The 25907-nt window shown below is 39.3% G+C and overlaps 1 protein-coding gene across 6 annotated transcripts; it reads left to right on the forward strand.

The window, feature by feature from the left end:
- The first annotated feature begins 35 nt into the window (after nt 1-35).
- On the forward strand, nt 36-24692 carry pik3r6 (phosphoinositide-3-kinase regulatory subunit 6). Of its 6 annotated transcripts, none has more exons than XR_016116263.1 (21): nt 36-98; nt 9433-9510; nt 10532-10633; nt 11925-12016; nt 12161-12229; nt 13347-13479; nt 14106-14175; nt 14261-14441; nt 15693-15834; nt 18432-18521; nt 19472-19715; nt 19953-20198; nt 20962-21061; nt 21213-21332; nt 21432-21539; nt 21752-21854; nt 21922-21989; nt 22198-22249; nt 23385-23475; nt 23560-23621; nt 23707-23777. XR_016116263.1 is itself a non-coding variant. In XM_089006464.1 (21 exons), the coding sequence occupies exons 2-21, from the start codon at nt 9453-9455 to the stop codon at nt 24047-24049; spliced, it is 2346 nt and encodes a 781-aa protein (XP_088862590.1). In that variant the 5' UTR covers nt 36-98; nt 9433-9452; the 3' UTR covers nt 24050-24691. The 6 variants fall into 6 exon arrangements, 4 of the variants coding, with proteins under 4 accessions (XP_088862590.1, XP_088862591.1, XP_088862592.1 ...); XR_016116264.1 differs by having other exon boundaries at nt 21925-21989; XM_089006464.1 differs by lacking the exon at nt 22198-22249 and adding an exon at nt 23893-24691 and having other exon boundaries at nt 23707-23816.
- Nucleotides 24693-25907: the final 1215 nt, after the last annotated feature.

Consider the following 25907-nt stretch of genomic DNA (forward strand, 5'->3'; position numbering starts at 1 on the left):
AATTCCGATGGGCGGGGCTCATTTTCAGCACGACTGCTGAGGAAAATGTAGACGTAAACTCAAAGTTGACCACCATCAGCGTCTAATTTCCAGTCAGAGTAAGTTTAATTTAAAATTACATGCATTTGACATGATATATGTGGTTTTATGTGTTAATTTGCGTTTTGGACAAGTTTGAAATGAGTCAAAGTGGCAGGTGGTAAATCACTCACTCCATGCCCAGTGTGTGTGTCAGGAGTATAACACAAGTCAAGCTTTTTATAGGACCGCTGCTTTTAACCACATCTTCGTTTTAAAACTTCTTTTAAAGAAGAGGAAGAACAAAGAATATCCGTCATCAGTTATATTATTTCAAAGATTGTATACGTGTGACAGTGAGCTATTTGAAAGAGTATACATTGAGCAACCCTGATATTTTCGATTGGCCTCTATTCATTACGTGATTACGACATTGCTGACTATTTCAGAGAAGCCTATTCAGGGTATCAAGGGAAAAAAAATAAGAACAAAAAGTCAAATGATGCTACTGTGGCATATCAATGCCCTTTATGTACAGGAAATAATTTTGAGGGGCTTCAGAAATTGGTGTCTAAACCTCGGCCCTTGGCCATTTGTCCGTTTTTTTTTTCAGTGGCTCGCAGCATGTACACAAATTAAACACGACTCATAAGGCTCGTTAGAAAAAAGGGTATATTAATCATCCTTTTCGGTCCTGAATATAGAGATGGGATACAGGTGGTGTTCACCCCCAAAATTAAAAAAAAAAAATCCTTATCATCTTTAAAAGAATTTGTAATTTAACATTATTTTTTAATAACCTGTCAATACTGCAGGTATTTTTTTTACAGCTAATGACATAAAATAGGCACAGCCCACAATGCTATTCATTTATTTTCAGTTGCATTTTTCTAAGTGGGTTTGTGTATTTGCGTAAGAATAAGCTGCCTAAAAATGCAGGGTGCATGTGAAAATAACTATTACTACTAATATTAACTCATTCACTGCCATTCATGAATGTATTTGGGAATTGAAAATATGACGTAGAGCGAATTTCAGGAATTTGTTCGTGTTTTGTTTTTTTCATGCTTGAGTGCCGATAAAGCGCTGGCCATGGCCTCTGGCAATGATTTTCCCGTCCACGAGTGTGCAGCATTTCCCTTTTTCCATGTTAGTGCTATGTATTGCATTGTATTTTGGACAGCCAGCTTCATTTCAAGCTCATATAACTCCAGGCCCATATAATTTAGGAATTAACACTTTTTTTTCTGATGAGAGAAGTGTTTCTTACGCTGCATTGAATGTTTATGTAGTCCTAAAACTCAATATTCTGTGGGTCCTGCAATTCGAGTGACAATGACAAAAACCCCAGCACTGCAGTGGAAACATTTTTGCATGCACATGTGTGGCAGTGAATGAGGTAATACAGTGATGTCTTGAGATAGACATAGTTTTATTTGAATATGCATTTACGTTCTAATGAATGCAGCAGAAATCCAAAACTACTTACCTAATCTGAAATCTGAAACATGGCAGACGTTTTGCTTTTTATAGAACAATGGAATGGGGACCAACCCATGTTGGTGTCAGTCTTTCACTGGATGTCAAGTGAGATCCAGTTTATATAAATGCATTCCAAGAACGGGGGCAACATTTCCCATTTTGAGCCTGAGCGCAAAACGGATTTGAAAATCCTGTATCCGAAACACGATATTATACAGGAAGACCCAAGGGATGCTTGTTTGTACATTTCCCATCTGAAATAATAAAGACATTTTGATAAGAGTGCCAGATGTAATAGAGACCCCCCCCTCCACTCCTTTAGCTGTGTTGTGTCTCTTAAAATCTAAATCCACAGGAGTATTTCCTCCTGCTTCCTCGTTTTATTGTCCGGCTTCCTGTTGGCTCTAAGGGGCATGGTGTTGTTTATTTACCAACTATCCTTCACTGAAACGGTTGGCTAAATAAAGACACTTGTCGTTAGAAGCTGTCTTTAAAATCTAGATGCAAATCTGACATTTGGTTTTTACTTACTGTCCAAAGTCCTCCACCGTTAAAGCAAAAAAATGGGGGAAACCATCAGAGTGCTATTAATGGTACCCGTAACTCACACGGACGGACAAGGTGTGAATATTGAACTTCAAATATCCGCTCAGATCGTAAGTAAATTGGTCGCACTTGCAGATATCATGATGAAGAGGTGAACGACATGGAAGTACAAAATTATATCCTTGTGACACATCGATGAAAAGGTTTCTTCAACCGGCATCCTCTTCCGTCCATAACTTTGCTGCTGTGAAATGTAAATGTCTCCACTGCGAGACAAATAAAGGTAAATCCAATCCAATATGTACTGATTTGGTGTCGGACGTTTGGCTCCTTATCCAAAGAGCTTTGTCATCGAGTTAAAGTTGTGCTGGTAACTCTGGTTTAGTTTCCCCAATGTGTTACATTGAGGAAACTTCAAAGAAGTACAGATGACGGCTGAAGAAACCTTTTCATCGATGGACCACACATCATTATGCCCCAAGACCGCGACTACCTCTATTTGCTTATTTGACAGGACCAAAACAAATTCTGTGAAGCCTCAAGTCTGTTTGTGTAACATTCTGATTGTGACCTTTCTTAATACACTACTCAATATTGTACCCGGGACCTCAAAGGCATACCGGGCAGGAAACCATTTTGTGGTTTTGGATCCACCGTTGCGCTTGATGACGAGGAGGCAAAAAAAGCTAAATAAGATGATGCGTGTTTGAATATGAGCCAAGATGGAAGATATCCTGCAGGACATTCTGGATAAAACCAAAATGCTCCGGGTTATGAAATACATAAATAACCTTTATAATTTTCTTCAGTCGTTTTTGTTTGTGCTCATGATTCTTTGATACAGTCAGTCAGACGACCATTTCATCTCTTGACACAACGGCTCCATGAAACAAAACAAAAAACTCTGTGTCAGCTCTAAAAATGTTTGAGATGAGACAATGCTGTGCTACGATGATTCTTGACACATTTTAGAACACAACTTGCAACACCGTCTAAAGCTACTTCCAGGTCAATCCGTCACCTTTCACAAGCATCCTCCCAATAGTTTCTACACATTTGTACGTATCTCAGGCCCCGGTTATACTTTATTGCGAGTAACCACAGCAACACGGTCACTTTTTTGATTTGTCCTGTGGATTGGATTGGATTGGACTTTATTAGCTCACAGTGGATACATTTATATTTCAAAATAAGAGGAAAGGAAGAAGCAGAAAAACAAAATACAGGAGCTGCTGTAAAGGCAGCCCCCCTCGTGGCACCATCTTGAAGTCAAAACAACATTAAAAACTAAATACATAATGTGACACAACACAAAAGACACAGACAATCCAATTTTAAGCACCCTCTTTGTTGTATGAAGTAGTTATATATGAAAGAGGAGAGGATTTAAGTGTCCTTTTCACCAATGGATCAGGGACGTCATGGTGGAATGTGCACGTCTGCTATAAGCTTGATGTTGAAAGCAAACATAAAGCTGTAGCATCCATTGACAAGAGATTGTCTCACATCTCCTGTTCCACGTAAATCCTATTCAATTCCAAGCTGCGACAATTCTACATTCACATCGGTGCATTATGCATGAACTAAGTAGAAAATCCATACCAAAAATTTATGATGCTTAATTTTCAGCATCTTAAAGAACAACCGACGTCTCCGGACAAGTTGTGTCCATAATTTGTAAAATGGCTTCAAATGACTTCTACTGAGCGTATTTTACCAAGATTCCACCGCATATAGCTATATTTTACGTTTTAAGACTGGGGAGACTGCTGAATATTCTGGAAGTCTTGTTTTTGAGTTGGTGACGAGTCTGTACGTGACGTCACTGAAGGAACGCCCCTGACCGAAAAAAAAGGACACGTTGTAGCAGTCCTTCCATCACGTCAATTCTTGTTTGGTCTGAAAACCTCGTGCTGCACCAGAAAAAGCCAGAAGAGGGCGTCCAAGCTCCTCGTAAGGAATTTATCAGCCTGTGGAAATGGGCTGATTCATTCCTCACAGGAGCTCGGTGGCCATTTTCTGCCTCTTTTTGGGTGAGACATTTCCCCCCAATGTTGCCTCAAAATGGCACAGAATAAATTCTTTAATCGATTGCAATCATGTATGCTTTCCTCTTCAGAGCTATTTGAATCATATTCATAACTGGATGTGTAACAAGAAAGCATATTATCCGAATCTGAAGCCATTGTTTTGATTCTCCAGCAATGCAAGACGTCTTGGCGTGACGTCACGAACTGGGGGAGGGACTTTCTGAAAATGCCCAATTCGCAGCTCATTTTTTTTGCAGATTTTGGACACTTTAAGTCATTGTTATTGGTGTTTTGCATTTGAATAAAAATATCATACTGAGTGTTTTGGGTATTTTAGATGCTATAAAACGTTTTTCTGATGTCAGTTAGGAAACAAAAAAAGTGACGTCGGTTGTCCTTTAAGCATTACAGTGCCTGAACAAGCCCTGCCTCCGTTGACGCTCATAAAAATAAAAAATGAAAATCGGGAATGTTTCCATAGATTAATGAAGAACTAGTTTTCAAATCTGAAATCAAGAATAATGACTATTATTGTGATTTACTTGGGACAATTTGAAATTTTGATTAGGACTTTAGCGTCATAGAACTTGACACCCGGGCCTTGACTTTGACACCCTGCCATAGACAAACTCGAACAAACGCAGTGGACATGCATGTGCCCCCCCAAAAAATTGTAAAGTACCGCATTTTCTGCACTATAAGACGCACCTAAAAGAAAATATATTTTTTTCAAAAGCTGACTATGCGCCCCATAATCCGGCTTTATGTATGGAAAAAGTTTTAAAATATGTAATTCATCAAAGGTGCCCCTTATAATGCAATGCACCTTATGTATGGAAAATAGTTTTAAATATGTCATTCGTTGAAGGTACGCCTTATATTCCAGAAAATACGGTAAATATTTTGCTGCAAAAAAAAAATAATCTTGAGATGTATTACGCCTGTGTAAACTCTCAGTCGCACAGGAGTGGTCCATTGATGAAAAGGTTTCTTCAGCCGTCATCTTGAGATGTATTCATGTACAGCACAGGTGTCAAAATCAAGGCCCGCGGGCCAAATCCGGCCCGCCACATCATTTTTTTCGGCCCGAGAAAGCAAATCAAACTTGTTAAATTCCATGATGATTGCTAAAATCTGAGCCAAAATTTCATATTTTTGGATGTCAACCAGAATAAAAGTCATTATTCTAAACGAGTTATTCATTAATTTGCTGTGTGCTGTATATGTAATATTTGAAGGGATTTAAACATTCTAATGGGTTCCCCAAATTCATAACGGCCCTCGAGAGGAAACCATAACTACAATGTGGCCCGCGGCAAAAAATGACGTTGACACCCCTGATGTACAGTAAGAGAAACCTTTTCAGGGTAATCCTCAATTGGGGATTTCCACTCAAACAAATGCGCTCTTTTACTCCGCGAGCGCACTTCCACGCATTGCTGTCACTTCCTTCCTGTTTTCCGAGGCTTCTGAAGCGCGCCTGAACGGAAACGAGTGCCCCTGTTTTATGGTGGGCTGCATTTTTTAGTTTTTAAGCGCCATTACAGACGGACCAGTAATTGGATCATTATAACTATAAATAATCCGATCACCGTCTAAAATGAGGAGGGCACATAACCTTCAAGTAGACATTCGCTGGAGTTTACTGGCTTGTGTGACAATCTATTTTTCGTTATTTTTCCTCCTCCTACTCATCCCACTCGTCATCTCCCCGCACATTCAGACAGAGGATGCGTTGTGTATGTGTCAGATTTTGCGATGTGCACTCTGTGAAGGTTTTTCGTGGTGTTAGTGGTTTTAAAATAAAAACATTGGAGGAGGAGAACCAAATTGTCTCATGAATGAGTAACTGAAAAAAATGTTCCGTCATTCAGGTTACTCCACCCTGATCCAATATTGACTTTAATCTTATTGAATTTGAGCGTTATTATGATTTTACATCTTTGGTCTCATAATTGCAAATATATTGTTTGTCGATAAAGTTTGCAAAGCTTTTGAAACGATTCTTTATGATAATGAATTAGATTTGTTCGTGTTCTAACAGAATTTTCATCGGCATATTATGACTTATTTCTTTGTTTTTTTTCTCGGACTATTTAAACTATTCTTGTAAAATTGTTTGATAGTTTAATTACAACTTAATAGGAATAAGACATCACTTTTTTGAATTGGCATGTTTATTTTTCTGGTTTTATTTATTTTTTGCAACTTCATTCTTGTAAAATTAAGCCATTGTTCATTTCATTGTTCTATTTATTTATTCCAAAATGGAACTGTATAGTGCCACTTAGCAGTTTTTGACGACGATACTAGTACAGCGTGTTCTACCGGAAAAAAAATTACTTGTGTGTTCTACATACTTGGCAAAAAAGATGATTCTGATTCTGATTCTGATTCTGATTCTGATTCTGATTCTGATTCTGATCTGTTTATTTATTTATATTTTTTTTTGGGGGGGGGGGTAAAATTGGCATTTTTATTTTTTCTGGTGATTTTGCAACTTCATTCTGGTAAAATTCTGTCATTCTTTTTTTTTTAACTGTAACTTTATTTATTTATGTATTTATTTATTTTAGGGGTAAATTTGGTGTTTTTTTCTTTTTCTGGTGATTTTGCAACCTTATTCGTATAGAATTCAGCCATTATTCATTTTATTGTTTTATTGTGACTATTTTTTTTTTGTTTATTTATTTATTTATTTATTTTAGGGTCGGTAAAATTAGATTTTTTTTTCTGATGACTTTATTCCCGTAAAATTCAGCCATTATTCATTTTATTGTTCCAGTAAAGTCTCGTTATATCGATATCGGTTATATCGATAGTACTGCTTATTACGATGCTATTTCTATTAACTCAAGGAGAAAATTACATGCCCGCAGGATCGGATATATCAATAGTCCGGTTATATCGATATTTTTTCCGACTCCCGGGAATATCGATGTAACGAGACTTTACTGTATATTCATCTCTGAAGGTGGAGTCCACTGATTCGCTGTGGCGACTCCTTGAAGGGAAAAGCCAAAAGGAAAAGAAGAACAATATTCATTTATTTATCTGTTTATCTATTTATTTATATTTTTAGAGGGGGTAAAATTGGCATTTTCCTTTTTCTGGTGATTCACAACTTTATTTTTGTAAAATTCAGCCATTATTCATGTCATTGTTTTATTGTGACAATTTATGTATGTATGTATGTATGTATGTATGTATGTATGTATGTATGTATGTATGTATGTATGTATGTGTGTGTATGTGTGTGTGCGTGTGTGTGCGTGTGTGTGTTTGTTTGTTTGTTTGTTTGTTTGTTTGTTTGTTTGTTTGTTCATGCTGAATTGCGATCCAAATCCAAATTTTTTCTGTGTTAAAAAAAACTAACTTCTTCTTACATTTAGACAAAAGTTGCGACGATGACATTGGGCGCGTTGCAGAAAGTTGTGAATACAAAGTGTGCTGCGAGGCTGAACAAGCGTCAACAAAGGGAGAGAAGACTATGATGGCAAGCGGAAGCTTGTGGTCAGCGCTGAGCCGCTGAGGCAGCGTTGGCAGTTCACTGTTGCTTTTCTTACTGGGATCAAGGCTAAATCCAGCACACTAAACCCTCGCAATGCACAAACCGTGCATGTGAACTGACAAGACCTGTGGGCATTGGCGCTGAAAATTGTGTTATGAGTCGTGCTTGATTACTGGAAATACCATGGGGGCTTTTCCTGAAACTTGACAAAGAGGGAGGTTTCACAGACGAAGGGTTTCGGGGAGGACCAAGGCAGGGTGGGCAAGTCAGTAGTCCACTTGTACTTTCCCATAGGTGCACACAAAAGCCTTGATTTTCTTCAAAAGATGACTCTGTGCCTTTACGCAGGTTATATGCAGGCGCGCCTTATATGTGAAGTCATATTGCAGCAACTACTGTCAGCAACCACGACTCCATTTCCGCCTGTAGAAGTAGAAGTCGTGCATAACCTTACATAACAGACCGCATAACTTTACTGTAGCGAAGGGGTGTCAAATTCTGGTCCTCGCCATCCTACACATTTTCCAAGTCTCCCTAATGCAACGCACCTGATTCAAGGGAACGGGCTGACGTCAGACTTCCGCAGAGCTTGCTGATGATCTGCTCATTAGAATCGTGTGTGTCCATTGAGCCTGTTCCGTTGAATCAGGTGCGTTGCAACAGGGAGACTTGGAAAACATATAGAACGGCGGGCCCTCGAGGACCGGATTCTGACACCCCTGCTGAAGCACCTTATATAGTGATGTGACTTATATTTGGAAAACTTTTATGTATTTTTATATAACATTTGAAAAACTTTTTTCATTCATTGAAGGTGTGCCTTATAGGCTGATGTGCCTTATATTATTATATACAACTCTCTCTGTCTCTCTCTCTCTCTCTCTCTCTCTCTCTCTCTGTCTCTCTCTCTCTCTCTCTCTCTCTCTCTCTCTCTCTCTCTCTCTCTCTCTCTCTCTATCTCTCTCTCTCTGCCCCCCTCCCCCCCCTCTCCCTTTCTCCCTCCCCCTCTCGCCCCCTCTGTCTCTCACTCTCTTTCTCTCTGTTTATGCCTCTCTCTGTCACTCCCTCTCTCTCTACAACCCCTTAGACCCCTCCACAACCCCTTTCATACATGTTTTCTTATGCTGAGGGAGTGTGTGAACCTGCAGACTTCTGTGTGTGAGTGTGTATTTGTATTTATTTATTTTTTACCTTTTACCTTCTCCTTTCCCTATATATATATCTCTATATATATATATATATATATATATATACACACAGTAAAGTCTCGTTATATCGATATCGGATATATCGATAGTCCCGGTTATATCGATACTATTTCTATGCACGCACGGAGAAAATTACATGCAAACAGGGTCGGATATATCGATAGTCCCGGTTATATCGATATTTTTTCGGGCTCCCTTGAATATCGATATAACGAGACTTTACTGTATATGATTTGAAAAGATGTCAAAATACAGCATACGTGTTAAGTTTCAGAAATTATAAATTGGGGAGATTTCCATACTCGCGACTCTGTGGTGCATGTTAAAATAATGCGAGCGTTACAAAAGTGTAAATTAGTTGTATGTATATTTCCTACTGAATGAAATCCATACAGAAAAAAAAACAAAATAGACATTAACTGACTAATAGACTTAACTGGAGACGTTAAGTAATTTTTATAACGCGCTGTAACAACGCTTCATCATTCAGAAATGACATACACGATTTCACGCCTTCCCACGCTCACTGTCAGCTGATATAAGTTTCTATATGTTCACTTTCTGTTTGACGTTGAATTTGTCACAATACTTTGGGCGACTTCCTGTCAGAGTCATCTTTGCTATGGTTTTTTTCTAGACACATCATGAATATGAGCCATGACATGCAAGGCCCTTTGGGATAACACAGGCAAGGTGTTGAACATGGAGTCAAAAGGTAAGTGACGCAGGTATTACATGAAGTATTTGGAAGTCAGGGAAACAAAAAGGAACTTGATTAACTCATTCACTGCCATTGCCGAATTTATTCGAGAATTGAAAAGCCTGACGTGGCGCGCCATTCCCGTATTTGGTCGGGTTTTGGTTTTTCTTGCAAGTAAGGGGTTTGTGTTTCAAGCTTTGGTCAGACCTCTGGCAATGTTTTTCCCTCCCACGAGTGGGCAGCATTTACATTTTGTCCAGCCATCCCCATTTTCAATGCAGATAACTAACTCTACAAGTAAGCTCAAAATAAACTTTTTTTTCTGATGAAAGAAGAGAGACTAAGGTTTCTTACGCTGCATTGAATGTTTATGTAGTTCTAAAACTCAACATTCTGTGAGTCCTGGAATTTGAGTGAAAATGAAAAAAACCCTGGCATGGGAATGGACACATATTTGCATATTGTCTGGCTGTGCATGAGTTAAGAAGTACCATATTTTTTGCACTACAAGGCTCACCCAAAAGCATTTGATACTCTCAAGAGACAACAGTGCACCTTATAATCCGATGCATCTTCTATATCAGTCAATATTCTGATTTATTGGAAAGCTCTTTTGAAACAAGGCTGTATTGTATTGTATTAATGAGCTCTTGAGCAAAGTCTAGCATCATAAAGACGCTCCTCAACTTACGAACGAGATACTTTCCGAACGGTCGTTCGTCGGGTGAATTTGTTCGTAAGTCACTTCAGTGCTATATTTTGTATGGAATATATGTTTAAGGCTTATATAAGTATGTTTAAGGTTTTTATAAGTATATTTAAGGCTCGTATAAGTAACCTGTATTGGTTTGTACTGAAAAATAAACATTAAAAAATATATATGCTATATAAAGATATGCACATGTACAACTGAAGAGAATACTACATATGTTACTACAAAAATGTTTGTTTGTACTGTTGTTTGTAATATCAATGATCCGAAGTAGGGGAGTCTCTGTAAATTGCAAATCTAATACCGGTAATTTATCACCAATAGGCTGCTTCCCAACTGTTTCGGAGCGAGAACTGTACCGCAGTGTCCAGGCTGTCTTGCCGAGGGAAATAGACGTCCGTCAGTCCCCGGACTGTCTCAACAAAGGTACTATTTATTATGATAAACGCAATGTAGGGAGGAATCAATCTTCATGCTGCATCTTTTGCTGACATTGTTCCAGCCAATTTGGCAACAGCTGAGTGTTCTACTGTGTATCTGCCAATCAATTACAACCTGACCCAGTGTTAGAGATGTTTGCTTGGACACTGTGAACAAAGGCTCAAACACAGGAAGATTGTCTTTTACTGCCGGCAGGGGAGATAGCCATTCATGACCGACGCCCAAACTCTGCAGTCCTCTGCCAAGCTATTTACTGAAAGTATATGCAACCGAAGGACAACCGACGTCTCCGGACAAGTTGTGTCCATAATTTGTAAAATGGCTTCAAATGACTTCTACTGAGCGTATTTAAAAAAAATTCCACCGCATATAGCTATATTTTACATTTTATGACTCTCGCTGAATATTCAAGAAGTCTTGTTTTTGAGTTGGTGACGAGTCGTGACGTCACTAAAGGAACACCCCACACCGAAAAAAAGACACATTGTAGCAGTCCTTCCATCACGTCAATGTATTTTGCTGTATTGTTTGGTCTGAAAACATTGTGTTGCACCCAAAAAACGCCAGCAGAGGGTGTCCAAGCTCCATATAAGGAATTTATCAGCCTGTGGAAACGGAGGTGGCCTCTTTTCTGGTGAACCGTTTCTCCCCAATGTTGCCTCAAAATGGCATGGAATAATCTTTAATCAATTGCAAACATGTATGCTTTCCTCTTCAGAACTATTTGAATCATATTCATAACTGGAGGTGTAACAAGAAAGCATATTCTCAGAATCTGAAGCCATTGTTTTGATTCACAAGCAATGCAAGACGTCTTGGCGTGACGTCACGAACTGGGGGCGGGACTTTCTGAAAATGCCCAATTCGCAGCTCAATTTTTTGCAGATTTTGGACACTTTAAGTCATTTTTATTGGTGTTTTGCATTTGAATAAAAATATCACACTGCGTGTTTCGGGTATTTTTACTATACAACGTTTTCTGATGTCAGTTAAGAAACAAAAAAGTGATGTCGGTTGTCCTTTAAGTGATACATGAGTAAAACATAGTCTTCTTGATTTGAGTACCACGCCCTACACATCCCATGGTACGAGCACCAACATCCATAAACCAACAGAACATAGACATTTTAATGGGTTGTCTTTCCATGAACTGATAGATTTGTAATCTGGCTAATGAGCTCTTCTTTCTGCGGGTAAGCAGCGGCAGCCACACGCGCCAGCGTTCACTCAACCCGGACGTAACATGACCAATCTTTAACTGTATGCATCTGTGCAGGAATGTTAAGATGGACGTTGCATAAGAAGGTTCAGAACAATCCCGCCAACAGCTTGTCTCTACTCCGGGTTCTCATAGAAGAGTTGGAGAAGGTGATTAATGACTATGCTTTCCTCTCTCCCACAACTTTTTGGAATGTAAAACTCTCAATTGATTTATTTTAAGATGTGTGCTTTGAACCAGCCATGGAAGAAGATTCTGATTGTGAGTCTGAAGATGAGTTTGTTTCTCTTCAGGCAGAAAAGTGGGACAGTCTTGAAGACATCATCCCTTTGCTCCACACGCTCATGTATGCCATCATTCAGGTGCGATGTTTATGAAAATATTACTTTTATTATTCAGATGTTCCTCAATTCCCAAGTTATATGGGTCTGGAGTTATCTGATATTGAAATGAGGGTGGCTGTACAAAATACAATACATACATATTGATTTATATAGCGCTTTAACAACAGCTGAAGCTGTAATAAAGCACGAACATGGACAAAAGGCAATTGCTGCACCCTCATGGGAGGGAAAAACATTGCCAGGGGTCAGACCAGCGCTTTATTGGCACCCCCCTCAAGAAAAACCAAAACTTGAACAAATTCGGAAATGTCATGCTTTTCAATTCCCTAATAAATTTGCGAATGGCAGTGAATGAGTTAAAATGTTATCAATTTTATCAAAAGCTGACAGTGTGTCAATATTCAGATTTCTTGGACGTAATATATTAAATGATGGATAAAGTGTGTTGATACAGCTACAGCAGTTGTGAACAATCGACATAAATAAAGCTGTGTTTTATTGTATTGCCTTTAGTGTCTCTCCACCTAGTGGATACATAACCCAACAGCAGCCACTACTGCAGCTTCTATTCTATTCTATTCTATTCTATTCTATTCTATTCTATTCTATTCTATTCTATTATGAGATGAGATGACCTTTATTTGTCTCACATTGGAGAAATTTCCATTTTAGCATACCAATGTCAGGCAATGCTCCTTATAATGCGGTGTGCCCTATATATGAAAACTGTTTTAAAATAGGCTATTCGTTAAAGGTGTGCCTTATACTTTGTACGGTATACTTCTGGGGGGGGAAATCAGATATTATTACAGTTTATATGACTCTTTTGTGTTTTTTTTTTATTATCGAAGGCGCTAACAGTCTGTCCCGTAATTGACACAGGGAGACTTTCTGTGCAATTTTTGGCTGTCATGGACTCATCTCATGTACGGCTCACTCACGACCCGAACCAAACACAAATGAGATTGCTGTCATTGCTGTCTTTTTATTACCTTGTATAATAAATATGTTTGAAGGTACATTGAATCACCCTTTAGGAGGCAGGCCAGGCTATGATCTCTAACTCTGCAGCAGGAGAACAAGTTGATTGCCCTCCAGCCAATTAACAAGAACAATTTGTTCATCTATATCCCAGACAGCCAACATCCCAGACGACTTATATCAGCGTGTTTATGACTTCTGCAAACGACTGCTGACCTACCCTCAGCCCTATTGCACCCTTGGCCTCAGCTACACCAGGAGAATAAAAATCCAACGCTCCGTTCCAGGTATTGATCACTTTTCCTGTTGAAGGAGTGTCATAGATGTTTGTTCGGACACTGTGAACAGAGGCTGCTACACAGGAAGATTGTCTTTTACTGCTGGCTGGGGATGTATCCATTCATGGCCGACGCCCAAACTCTGCAGCCCTTTGCCAAGCTATTTACAGAGAGTATATGCCAATTTAAGTGATACATTAGTAAAACACAGTCCTCTTGATTTGAATACCACACCCCTGGACGTCCTTAGTACCAACAACTATAAAAAAAGCAGAGCGTAGACTTTTTAATGGGTTGTCCTTTCCATTAACTGATAGTTTTGTCACCTGGCTAACAACCTCTTCCCGTGAAGGAGTTTACCAAGTCCAAAATTAAGCCAAGGCCAGATTTCCTACATGAAAATGACAGTTTAACAGGCTGTGTCTGTTCACCTCAGATTGACCCTAGATTTTCTGTGCTTCCGTTGTGAGCCTTGTGTTCAGCCAACTAAGCATACAACAGCATGATAACTTCAATTATGTCTGTTCTCTATCAAGAAGTCAAACAAAACTCTTAGCCGTAAGATCTCTTGTTCTTACAACGATTTATCTGTTCTGCTTCTGGGTACTATGAATTAATTCTAATTTATTACGAAGGTCTGTTGTATCAGAGGATGGTGGTGGCAGAGCAGAGACTTAGGAATGAGCATTATCCCTTTCAAGAGAGGTATCAATTATAACTCTATTCAATGTGTTATATATACAACATGTCACAACATGAGATCTATCCTAAACTGTTTTTTTTTTTGTAGGATTTTTGTTCTGGCTGATCCAGCGATCTTTACTTCCTCTCTGGCACAAGTGGTGTCGGCTGACATTGAGGCAGCATCTGCTTCAAGCCCAGTCGATCACATGCGCAGTGTGGTCCAAAACTCCATCCAGGCCGCTTTAGGAGAACAGTGTCATGGACCTGTCCTGGCCAAGACCTTAAAAGTCAGTGCAGCAACTTTGATCTTGACGTGTGTGTTCTCCCCTACTGACTTGGATTGATGTATTTCAGAATCACAATGAGAATAAGAATCAGAATCAGAAAGCCTTTAATAGTCCCACGATGGGGAAATGTGCAATTTACAGCTGCAAAATTGTATGGTGTCAAAAGTTAAAACAATGTATTCTATGCACAAAAGAAATTGTCAGGGGACTGAAATGTATACCTGCACAAAAAAGGTTTGATAAAAGGAACTGTAGACAGTGGAAATTGTAAAAATGTACACGAGTATAAAAAGCATTTTTGCTATACACTGGCCGTACTTTGCCGTATTCTGTAAGATTTTTGCACATTTTTAGATGTGTACGGCACACAAGAAAGCTTTTATCGGAAACGCAAAAATTGTTAAATATAATGTTGAGATGTTTTCAATTCCATTTTCGTAATTAATTATTAGCAGTCATGTCAATTACAACAAATATCGCTACTCGTAAAAAGCGAAGTCGACCACCGAAAGAACACGTCCGTGCCAAAAGTCTCGAGAAGAAACAAAAGTTCAGAGAAGACAAGTTCCAGTCAAGTGGAATTTTATTTTGAAATCAGTTAAATTAAACATTTTATCCTCTTTTTAATATTCATCTTTTGTTCATTAACATTATACATTGTAAGAACACAAATGTAAATTATGTTTTTTGCCGTAGACAAATTCAATTTGTCCGCAGCGAAAAAAGCCACAATGCTCTACAACAAAAAAACATACTGGATTATTGCTAGAAATATGTTGTAACTCGTTAAAAGTTTTAATGATTACATGTGAAATTTTGTTAATAAAATTGCGCAATGAAATATTTACACTCGCATATGTTTTTTTCTCAGTAAATAAGGAAAAATTGAGTTGTTAGTAAGGTCACAGTGTCTCGCAGGTTGACAGGTATCGATATATGTAACTGGAACTGTATTTGTCTGCGGAGTCAATTATTGTACTTACTGACAGTATTTGGCTAGATTAGGTGGGGAAATTTGTAACTTCTCGATGCAAAGGAAGGAAAAATTTCCGGCTCAACTATCGACAGTACGTGTCAACAAAAAAAACATCCTCAATGAAAGTCTGCTCTCCATTGGCGCTGGGCCTAATATAACGCTTTATGAAAACACACCCACTTGCAACATTTCCCCTCTTTGCTATTAATACCTTGCCTAGATGTATTGATCTTCCTGTGTCGGCTAACCCGCGTGTGTTTTTGTGTTTTGGACAGGATACAGACGTTGAGCCTCATTTTCAGGATGTGATGGCGACCACTCAGCGGTGTGTGGAAGAGGGTTGCAACAGGGCGGGGGAAACGGTGAAGGGCCATTTTCAGCAGCTGTACAATGACATCGTCACAGGCATGAACTCAGGTAGGAAATACAGTGACACCTCAACTTACGAACTTAATTGGTTCCCAGACAGAGTGTGTAAGGCGAAAAGTGTGTATCTCCAAAAAAAATCCCATAGAAAACCATTAAAATGGGAATAATCCGTTCCCGGGTTTCCATAAAATATACTTTTCAACTAAATAACCCTTAAAACTACACACAACATACCTTGTTCTATGTATAATCAATGTGTTATTGTATTGTAATGAAAGAAATACACTGCATTCCATCATAAAGTCACTTTATTTACATTTGTGATGGTCATTGATGGCTTGATGAAATGGCGTTGGGGGTCGAAGGTCAAAGGGAATTGCTGTTTGGAAAGAGAGGCACATTACATGAGGACTGTAATTAAAGAAATAAACTGTGCTGTAAAATATAGTTTTATTTACCTTTTTGATGGTCGTTGATGGCTTATGGAAGGAGAGTCACCTTCCATATGGACTGTTGGTAACTTAACCTCTGGTGCTGTGCGGTCGTGTGCTTCCGCCGAAGATCACTCCGCCAGCCGTGGTGGGTGTGTATTATGAAAATAGTAAAATAGTGCTTATTATCAGGTTTAATTTTCAGAAATTTGACGTTTGTAAGACGAAAAGTTTGTAAGATAACTGTCATGATCTGGTTGGCGACCAACGGGGGGCGCTGTCGGCCCCGCCTGCACCTGCACAGGTGCTGGTCGTCCCGATCAGATTGGCGACCAGCGGGTAGCGACGTCAGCCCTGCCGGCAGCCTCGCAGGTGCTGGTCGTTATAATCAATGACACTTAAAAGGACACCTGGCACGATCATCCGGTGCTGATTCATTGTTTGTTTGCTGCTTGTGTGCTGCATGCATTGTGTACGTGTTTGTTTAACCTTGGCGGACTTTTACACTTGGTTTTCTTTTGCTACTTTGTATTTTTTCCATTCAGATCATTTTGATGTTTTACATTTTGCTACTGCTGACCTTTATTTTAATACAATTTGTCAAACAACCTCCTGCTCCCTCCTGCCTGCTTTTTGGGATCCGCACCCGCCATCACCACCTTGCAAAACGTGACAATAACGTGTTTGTAAGTTGAGGTCTCACTGTATAAAAGAGCACAATGGCACAGTCAATTCCACACAAAAACTAATTATTGCATAATTTTTGCAATATATTTTGGAATCCATGCTGAGTCAGTGTTTCATCATGCCTTTGCATGCATTTTGACATCCACTGGCAAAACTTTGTAACTATACTGCGCCAGCACCGGCACAGGTCGATGATGATTAGCGCATATTGATAAATGATCTGCGCCACATATGACATACTCCTGTTAAAATAGCTAAAGAAACACATTTAATGAAACAGCAATTGAAAACTGTACGTTTACCTTCAGAGGTTTTAACTTTCATCGTCTGCCATCTTGCCTTACCGATATCTAGCCATGATCACCTTGCATTTGTTTTGGTGCGTTCCAAAGTCATGGTCGAGGATATTGGCTTTTTCCATAATTTGCCGGAAAGTGCAGGAAGAGATCATTGAATTTTCATTTACCCATGGTGCATTGCAGTATTTACATTGAACATGGCGGATGGTTGCAATATGGTGCGTGAGAACAGGAGTAAAACTCCATCCATACATCCATTTTCCGTACCGCTTATTCCTCATTCGGGTCGCAGGGGGTGCTGGAGCCAATCCCAGCTTTGTTCAGGCATGAGGCGGGGGACACCCTGAATTGGTGCCAGCCAATCACAGGGCATACAAGGACAAACAACAGTCACTCTCACACTCACACCTAGGGACATTTTTTGGGAGTGTTCAATCTGCCTGCCATGCATGTTTTTGGAATGTGGGAGGAAACCGGAGGACCCAGAGAAAACCCACGCGGGCCCGGAACATGCAAACTCCACACATGGAGGCCGGAGCGGGACGTGAAGCGGCGACCTCTGCACTGTGAAGCTGGTGTGTAACCACTTGACTATCAGGCCGCCCGGAGTAAAACTCTAAAAGACATTAAAAACAGGCAGCAAACAAACATATTCTCACTCGGAATACAGTTTATCCACTGTAGCTTCCGTCGTTCACAATATTGTGCAACAGTTGTTGATTGACATGTTTTTGGTCAAAATCACCGACGGTGCAGTCCTGCTGACATCAAACATTTGACCAATATATTAAACTTCAAGAATAAAATACAATCCCGGAAATCTTTTTCCACTTGCTCAGCCGTCTGATTAAACTCGGGTCGTCTCGGCTCTGAGGAAATGAGGATGTTTTGTTTTGAGTTTCATTGTGACACTTTTGGGCTCTTCTTCCTCTTCCCCTGAATGTCTCTCTTTCACTCTCTCTCTCTCTCTCTCTCTCTCTCTCTCTCTCTCTCTCTCGCTCTCTCTCGCTCTCTCTCTCTTTCGCTCTCTCTCTCTCACTCTCTCTCTCTCTCTCTCTCTCTCTCTCTCTCTCTCTCTCTCTCTCTCTCTCTCTCTCTCTTTCGCTCACTCTCTCTCTCTCTCTCTCTCTCTCTCTCTCTCTCTCTCTCTCTCTCTCTCTCTCTCTCTCTCTCTCTCTCTCTCTCTCTCTCTCTCTCTCTCTCTCTCTCTCTGTCTCTGTGTGTGTAGAGGCCGCGGCGCCCGTTGGACCACTTTTGGACTGCCCTCTTCCTAACCCTGAGATGAGCTTCCACCTGTGGACAGAGGAACTGGATATCTGTAAGTGGCCCCCGCTTTACTGTGGGTGGTCTACAGGAAGTTGTTCAGACCAGTCAGCCGAACGGAATGAACAAACAGTTCAACAAGGGTCAAAATAAGTTCCAGCATTTCCTCAAGTTGCCGTCAATCATTTTTTTTTATCCTTTATTTCATAAAAAAACTGACACTGCCTCCCTTTGAATGCTGATAATTACAGAAAAGTAAAGTCATTATCATGATTAATATGTATGTATTTAGATTTCCCATAATGTTTCAGAGGCTGAGGGTCACATGTGAAGCCACTGCCTAAAAGGGCATTTTTTCCCTCTCCGATATGATGAATGCTACACATAAAACCACCCCAGTTATGAGTTATATTCACCTTATATTCCCTTTATCGTACTGTATTCTTTAATTAACTCAATAATATGAACCAGAATCATCTTTATTGCAAAGTATGTACAACACACAAGAAATGTGTCTCCGGTATAACATGTTGCACGAGTATCATCATTTAAAAAATTGCAAAGAGGCACTATACAGTTCTATTTGGGTTACAGTTTCGAGAGTTAATGGCGACGGGGGAAGAAGCTGTTTAAATGTCTGCTGGATTTAGTGCGCATGGATCAGTAGCACTGCCAGAGGGGAGTCGCTGGAAAAGGTGGTGGGCAGGGTGCGGAGGGTCCAGTAGGATCTTCCGCACGCTTGTTTCGATTCGTGCAGTGTGCAAGTCCTCGAGAGTGGGTAGGGCGGCGCCTATGACTTTTTTAGGCCGTCCTAACTATCCGTTGCAGTCGGATTTTGTCCATTTCTGTGGCGGCCCCGAACCAAACCGTAATTGAAGAGCACAGGATTGATTCGACGACAGGCGGCAGATTTGAGAGACTTGAACTCAGGAACTCAAAAGTGGGATGCAGATGGAAAAAGGGACACCTCTCTATCCATTTTTGTAACCGTATAAAAATCCACAGGGCGGGAGGTGGCCAGATGGCTGCGATCCAGCGCTTCATCAGAGCAGATCTCCATCTGCTCGGACCACGAGGACCCTGAGCTGGGCGACTCTCCCCATGACCCGGTGACACCTGACAAGAGCCGCTTCTCCGTCATGTCCAACGATAGCGGCATCGAAAAAGACCTACCCCACGGTGGGGATACGTCACCAGTGGGATTGGTCGATTCAGGCGGTGTGACTACATTATGGGAACCCTGCAAGAGGTAAAAGGATTCCATAGATGAGACCCACAATGGGGAAATTCACAGTTTGACAAAACATTAATTTGAACTAGATACGCTGTCACTTTTAATGCCTTGTGAAACTTGTTCCAGTGTTTTACATGTCCTGTCAATCAATTAGGAGGCAGCTATTCATGAGAACCACTATGTACTAGTGAGACCAGAAACTTGGGATTTGTCTAAATTTAATGTACCCCCCGCCCCCTTCAATTCACACAGCGAACCAGAGTCAGTGAAGTTGTCCCGTTGCGGAGGCATGAAGGTGAAACCATCTGTGAAAGACAGCCTGGCGTTGATGCAGGACATCTTGGAGGGGCAAAGGGGAGGACTCGGGAGCAGGGGAGGAGAAAGCAACGCCGCACTGACCCTTTTTCCCACACAGCAGAGGCTCTTTACCGCCAGGATTGTCGTCATGGGTGGTGATAGCGTCGTGGGCCGCCTAGCTAAAGCCTATTATTGCTTAAGGTGAGGGGTCGCTTGTGATTTGTACCAATATAAAAATTCTGCTTCTGCAAAAATGCTGATGTTCAGTTTTGCTGTGGACAACAAAATGACAGAAAAAAAATATATTCAAAAATAAATGGAAGAACAGTGAATGTGAATCAAAATACAAGCACTCCCCTACTTACGAACGTTCAAATTACGAACAACAGTACATACGAACAGTTTTGTAGTAACATTTGTAGTATTCTCTCCACTTGTACCTGTACATATCTTTATAGAGCATATATTTTATTAAATGTTTAATTTTCAGTGCAAACCAATACTTATAAACGCCTTACAGACATACTTATATAAACCTTAAACATACTTATATAAGCTTTAAACATATATTCCATACAAAATATAACACTGAAGTGACTTATGAACGAATTCAACTTACGAACGACCGCTCTTGTATCTCGTTCATAAATTGGGGAGCATGTGTAATTCGAAAACAAAAGGGGAAACAAATAATCGTAAAAAATAAATTCAAAAATGCCATTTTAACATTTTTTAAAAATACTTTTTTCTGTAAATGACATGATTGCAGGTACCTAGATGAAGTAAGCAAAATAAAACTTTTATTTTGCAACCATGAAAAGTCACTCGATTGTGCAATAGACTAATAATTTTGCTCATGAGTCACCAAAACACTAAAAGTACTGTTTCATGGCCTCTCTCAAGACTGTCATCATGTAGCATGGACATTGTTTGCCTTTCTCATCCGTCTTGCCCTCCATTACAGGAAAAGGGAAGCACGGCGAATTTTTCTTACCATGAAAGTCAACTTGCAGTTTTACTACGTGCCTGTTTGTCCGACGCCAACCACAAACTCCTTAGATAAGGTGAGGAAACATCCCCTCATCATCGCATCGCTTGCCTGATTTGAAACAAACACACACCTGTTGCGAAATATTCATCACTCTAACAGTAACTTACATTTAGATGACTGCATTTTAACCAACGTCGTTTGGACTAATTTGTCTTCTCTAATAGGAAAACCATCAGTCCAAGCAGAGTCCATGCACTCTTGGATCCTATTTGAGCAAAGTGGACCCGTGGTACAACTGCAACATCAACAGTTTGGGGTGTATGATTGCTAAATTAGCTACAATGGTAAAAAAGGCACACATTGCAGGCGTGACTCGCCAAAAACTTGCACAATACAGTCAATCAACTTCACTTGACCACAGCTTTCCTTTTCTTATTTTGCAGCAACAAACAAACCCAACCAAGCCAAATGAGCCATTTGTCTCCGACGTCATGGCCTACTACGTGCGAATGGGCCAGCAGCCCGTCTACTTCAACATTTATTTGGTGAAGGTAGCTCTCCGACATTCATTTTATGTCACGTTTTGTTTCCCATTAAGTATATTTAACCCTTTCATGCATCCTGTAAAATAAATACAACAATAACATAAAAACAGGATAAGATGTACACTGTAGTGATTCTGAAAGGGTTAAAATGATCACCAGACTTATTTTCAATTAAAACTGAACTCCTGCTGTACTACGTTTGTGTGTTTTTAAATTAGATGACATTTACAAGCATGCTCAAGGAACCAGTGGAAGATGTCTTCCTCACACATTTAGAGGTGGCCATTCCTGACTTCAGACATTCTCCAGCGCCAATGAGAGGTGATTTAAGAAAGTCTGCATCTTTACAAACGGTAACGTTGATTAACAGCAATAACCGTTCCTCAAGCAGAAAAGCAGAAGAAGAAGAGCGTGGCTGACATACGTGGAGCTCTTGTCTGCATCAGTTACAAAAAAGTATGTTGTTTATTTCTTCAAACTCAAAATAAATAATTAAATAGATAAACACAAGAATAAATAAATATATATAAAACAAATAAATAAAATAATTAAATGAATAAATTAGTATATAAATAAATAAACACAAAAATGAATAAGTGAATAAATGAATATGAATAAATAATCAAATAAATATAAATACATAAGTCTCTTCTTTTCCTTTCAGCTTTTCCCTACAAGGGGTCGCCACAGCAAATCAGTGTCCTCCATCTTTAGAGGTTTGATCCGCATGTTTTTTGGCCAAGAGTTTACGTCGGATAAGTAAATGAATACATTAATAAGTAGGTAAATAAATAAATCGATGAACACAAGAATGAATGAATACATACATACATACAACAGTAGCCAAAATGGAACTGTATAGTGCCACTTAGCAGTTTTTTTGACAACGATACTAGTGCAGCGTGTTCTACCGGAAACAAATTCCTTGTGTGTTCTACATACTTGGCAATAAAGATGATTCTGATTCTGATTCTGATTCTGATTCTGATTCTGATACATACATACATACATACATACATACATACATACATACATACATACATACATACATACATACATACATACATACATACATACATGCATACATACATACACATACACACACACACACACATACACACACATACATACATACATACATACATACATACATACATACATACATACATACATACATACATACATACATACATACATACATACATAAAAGTAAATACATTAATAGGTTGGTCAATTAATAAATAGACAACCACAAGAACAAATAACCAAATAAACCACTATAAATAAATAAATAAATAAATAAATATATGAACACAAGAATTAATGAATAAATAAATATAAGTAAATAAATTAATAAGTAGGTAAATAAATAGATAAACAAATAAATAAGTAAATATATAAGTAAATACATAAAAAGATCAACACAAGAATGAATGAATAAATAAAAAATATACACAAGAATAAATCAACATGTAAATAAATATAAATAAATAAGGAAATAAATAAATCAATAGATAAGTAAATACATAAATGAGGAAACACAAGATTGAATGAATAATTAAACACATTAATTAATTAATACATAAATACAGTAAATAAATAATCTATGTGACGGTTTCTTCAGCCGTCATATGTACTTTTTTGAAGTACATATATATATGTACATATATTTTCAAAAGAGTACAGATGACGGCTGACGAAACCTTCTCGTCGATGGACCACTCCTGTACGACTGAGAGCTTACACAGACGTAAATAAATAAACACATAAATAAATAAATCTAGCATTTTTTTCATCAGTTTGATATAATACCACCAGGCTTGATCGATCGCGTGTTTTACGCGTGTGTAGATGACACCCAGTGGCCGCGACACTGACAGAGGCCTCCCCATGAGGACAACAGGCGCTCACGTCAGTGCTATTCCCTCGAGTGCAGCAGAAGGTTTGTTCCTCTATCAATTTTTCTGATTTAATTTCCCGGCTTGATGTCCTAAAAAAGTGTTTTGTTCTCTCTTTGATCTTATAGATGTCAACTGTTTGACACTCACTTTGAAAGAATGCCCCGCCAAAGCTAAAAACGGCAACACGGTATGTTTTTTTTTGCACTCTTTTTTCTTTAGAACTGGAATTTTCTTATTCAATATTAGTCCCTGGTTGTTTTTTAAATTTCTAGGAGTTCCTAATCAGAAGCAACAACATCAAGATGTGTTCACTGGAGACTCGGTCCCCTCTCAGAGTTACTTTAGACAGAGACTGTCAAAGAATCTACAACAATGTACAGAGGTAAAAGCCCCTTTCGAACTCGCTGTGTGCACTATGTCCAAATGTGTCAAATATTTCTTCTCTTCATGTGTCGCAGCATTGAAATCGTCCCCTGCCTTGATCCTGGTTACTGCGTCCAAAAAAACATGATGTCCAAATTGAACCTGGGCCAGAATGTCGACGGCGGACTGAGCAAATACTTGAGCAAAGGACTCCCTCTACCTGTCAACACGTTCGCCGGCATCATCAACTGACTTCATTATGACGCATGCGTAACGTGTGAAATCTGTATATACAGTAAAGAGTCGTTATATCGATATTCTCGGGAGTCGGAAAAAATATAGATATAACCGGACTATCGATATATCCGATCCTGCGGCATGTAAATGTTCTCCTTGCGTTCATAGAAATAATATCGTAATAAGCAGTACTATCGATATAACGAGACTTTACTGTAGTTTTATTTATGACCAAACGGAATGAAAGTGGACACCTGTTACCATTGCAGCCTCTGGTTGCCACTTTGGTTGTTGATGCCGAATGCGTTGAGGCCGCGATGAGAGAACAGCTCCGTGCGTGTGTGCGTGCGTTTGTGATCGCACATCATCACAGTAATTCATTGTCGAGGACCCGTTGAAGAGCTGACACTTGCTATTCAAGGCAAAAATGTGATTGCATCGACTCACCAGCCAGCTGGGCTTCATATAGCTCCCGAACCCAGAGCGCTATCCAGAGAACGCAATCTCTGGTTTGACAACTCTATGCAATTTAAATCGAAAATGTAAATAAATAAGGTGTTCTAAAGATTCCCTCTTTATGATTGCATACATGTTAAGTTTCAGAAAACATAAATCAGGAGATTTTCGTACTCGCGACTCTGTGGTGCTTGTTAATATAATGTGAGCATGAACAAAAGTGTACATTAGAAGTATTTTATTTTATTTATACATGCAATTAGTATAAAAATGTATTTTGTTTTTTACATTTTCTTTTGTTTCACCTTACAAATGAACTGTCTGTATTGTGTCAATAGTTGCTTTATAAAGTGAGTATTATGCTAAAAATCAGGAGTCTCCCGACCAAATCGTGAGACTAAACATGTACAGTGCCTTGCAAAAGTATTCGGCCCTTGCAACCTTTTGCCACGTTTCAGGCTTCAAATATAAACATATGTTTTTTTTTGTCAAGAATCAACAAGTGGGACACAATCGTGAAGTGGAACAACATTTATTGGATAATTTAAACTTTTTTAACAAATAAAAAACTGTAAAGTGGGGCGTTATTCGGCCCCCTTGCGTTAAAGGACAACCGACATCACTTTTTTTTTGTTTCGTGACGTCAGAAAAACGTTTTATAGCATCTAAAATACCCAAAACACACAGTATGATATTTTTAGTCAAATGCAAAACACCAATAAAAATGACTTAAAGTGTGCTGAAACTGCAAAAAATTGAAACCAGAAGTGGCCAGTTTCAGAAGGTCCCGCCCCCTTGTTCGTGGTGTCACTCAAGACGTCTTGCCTTGCTCGAGAATCAAAACAATGGCTTCAGATTCGGAAAAGATGCTTCTTGTTACTCATCCAGTTATGAATATGATTCAAATAGTTCTGAAGAGGAAAGCATACATGTTTGCAGTCTATTAAATAATTTAGTCCATGTCATTTTGAGGGGGGGAGGATGTCGCACCCAAAACAGGCAGAAGATGGCAACAAAGCTCCGTGTGGAAATTGGCTCAACATTTTTGTCACAACACACAACGATTCACCATCGCATTATGTTTGTGTTTTCCTTCTAATTTCGCCATCAATACGGATCAACACGAAGTTTTCAGACCAAACAAAGTACCACAAAATTCATTGGCGTGATAAAAGGACTGCTAGAGTGTGTCCTTTCTCAGTCAGGGGCGTTCCCTCAGTGACGTGACGTGAGGACTCGTCACCAACTCAAAAACAAGACTTCCTGAATATTCAGCGCGGGTCTTAAAACGTAACATATAGCTATATGTGGTGGAATCTTTGTAAAATACGCTCAGTAGAAGTCATTTGAAGCGATTTTAGAAATTATGGACACAACTTGGACACAACGTCGTTTGTCCTTTAATACTTTGTAGCGC

Source organism: Hippocampus bargibanti, linkage group LG10 (genome assembly GCF_051943395.1).
Source record: "Hippocampus bargibanti isolate YZ-2025 linkage group LG10, ASM5194339v1, whole genome shotgun sequence".
Classification (NCBI taxonomy): Eukaryota; Metazoa; Chordata; class Actinopteri; order Syngnathiformes; family Syngnathidae; genus Hippocampus; species Hippocampus bargibanti.

What these genes read in the sequence shown, in the direction of transcription:
- pik3r6 (XM_089006464.1), top strand. Translation starts at nt 9,453, where the DNA reads ATGACATGCAAGGCCCTTTGGGATAACACAGGCAAGGTGTTGAACATG. An exon ending in CCCGGACTGTCTCAACAAAG is followed by an intron (nt 10,634 to 11,924) that starts GTACTATTTATT and finishes GCATCTGTGCAG; the next exon opens with GAATGTTAAGATGGACGTTG. An exon ending in ATCTACAACAATGTACAGAG is followed by an intron (nt 23,817 to 23,892) that starts GTAAAAGCCCCT and finishes CATGTGTCGCAG; the next exon opens with CATTGAAATCGTCCCCTGCC.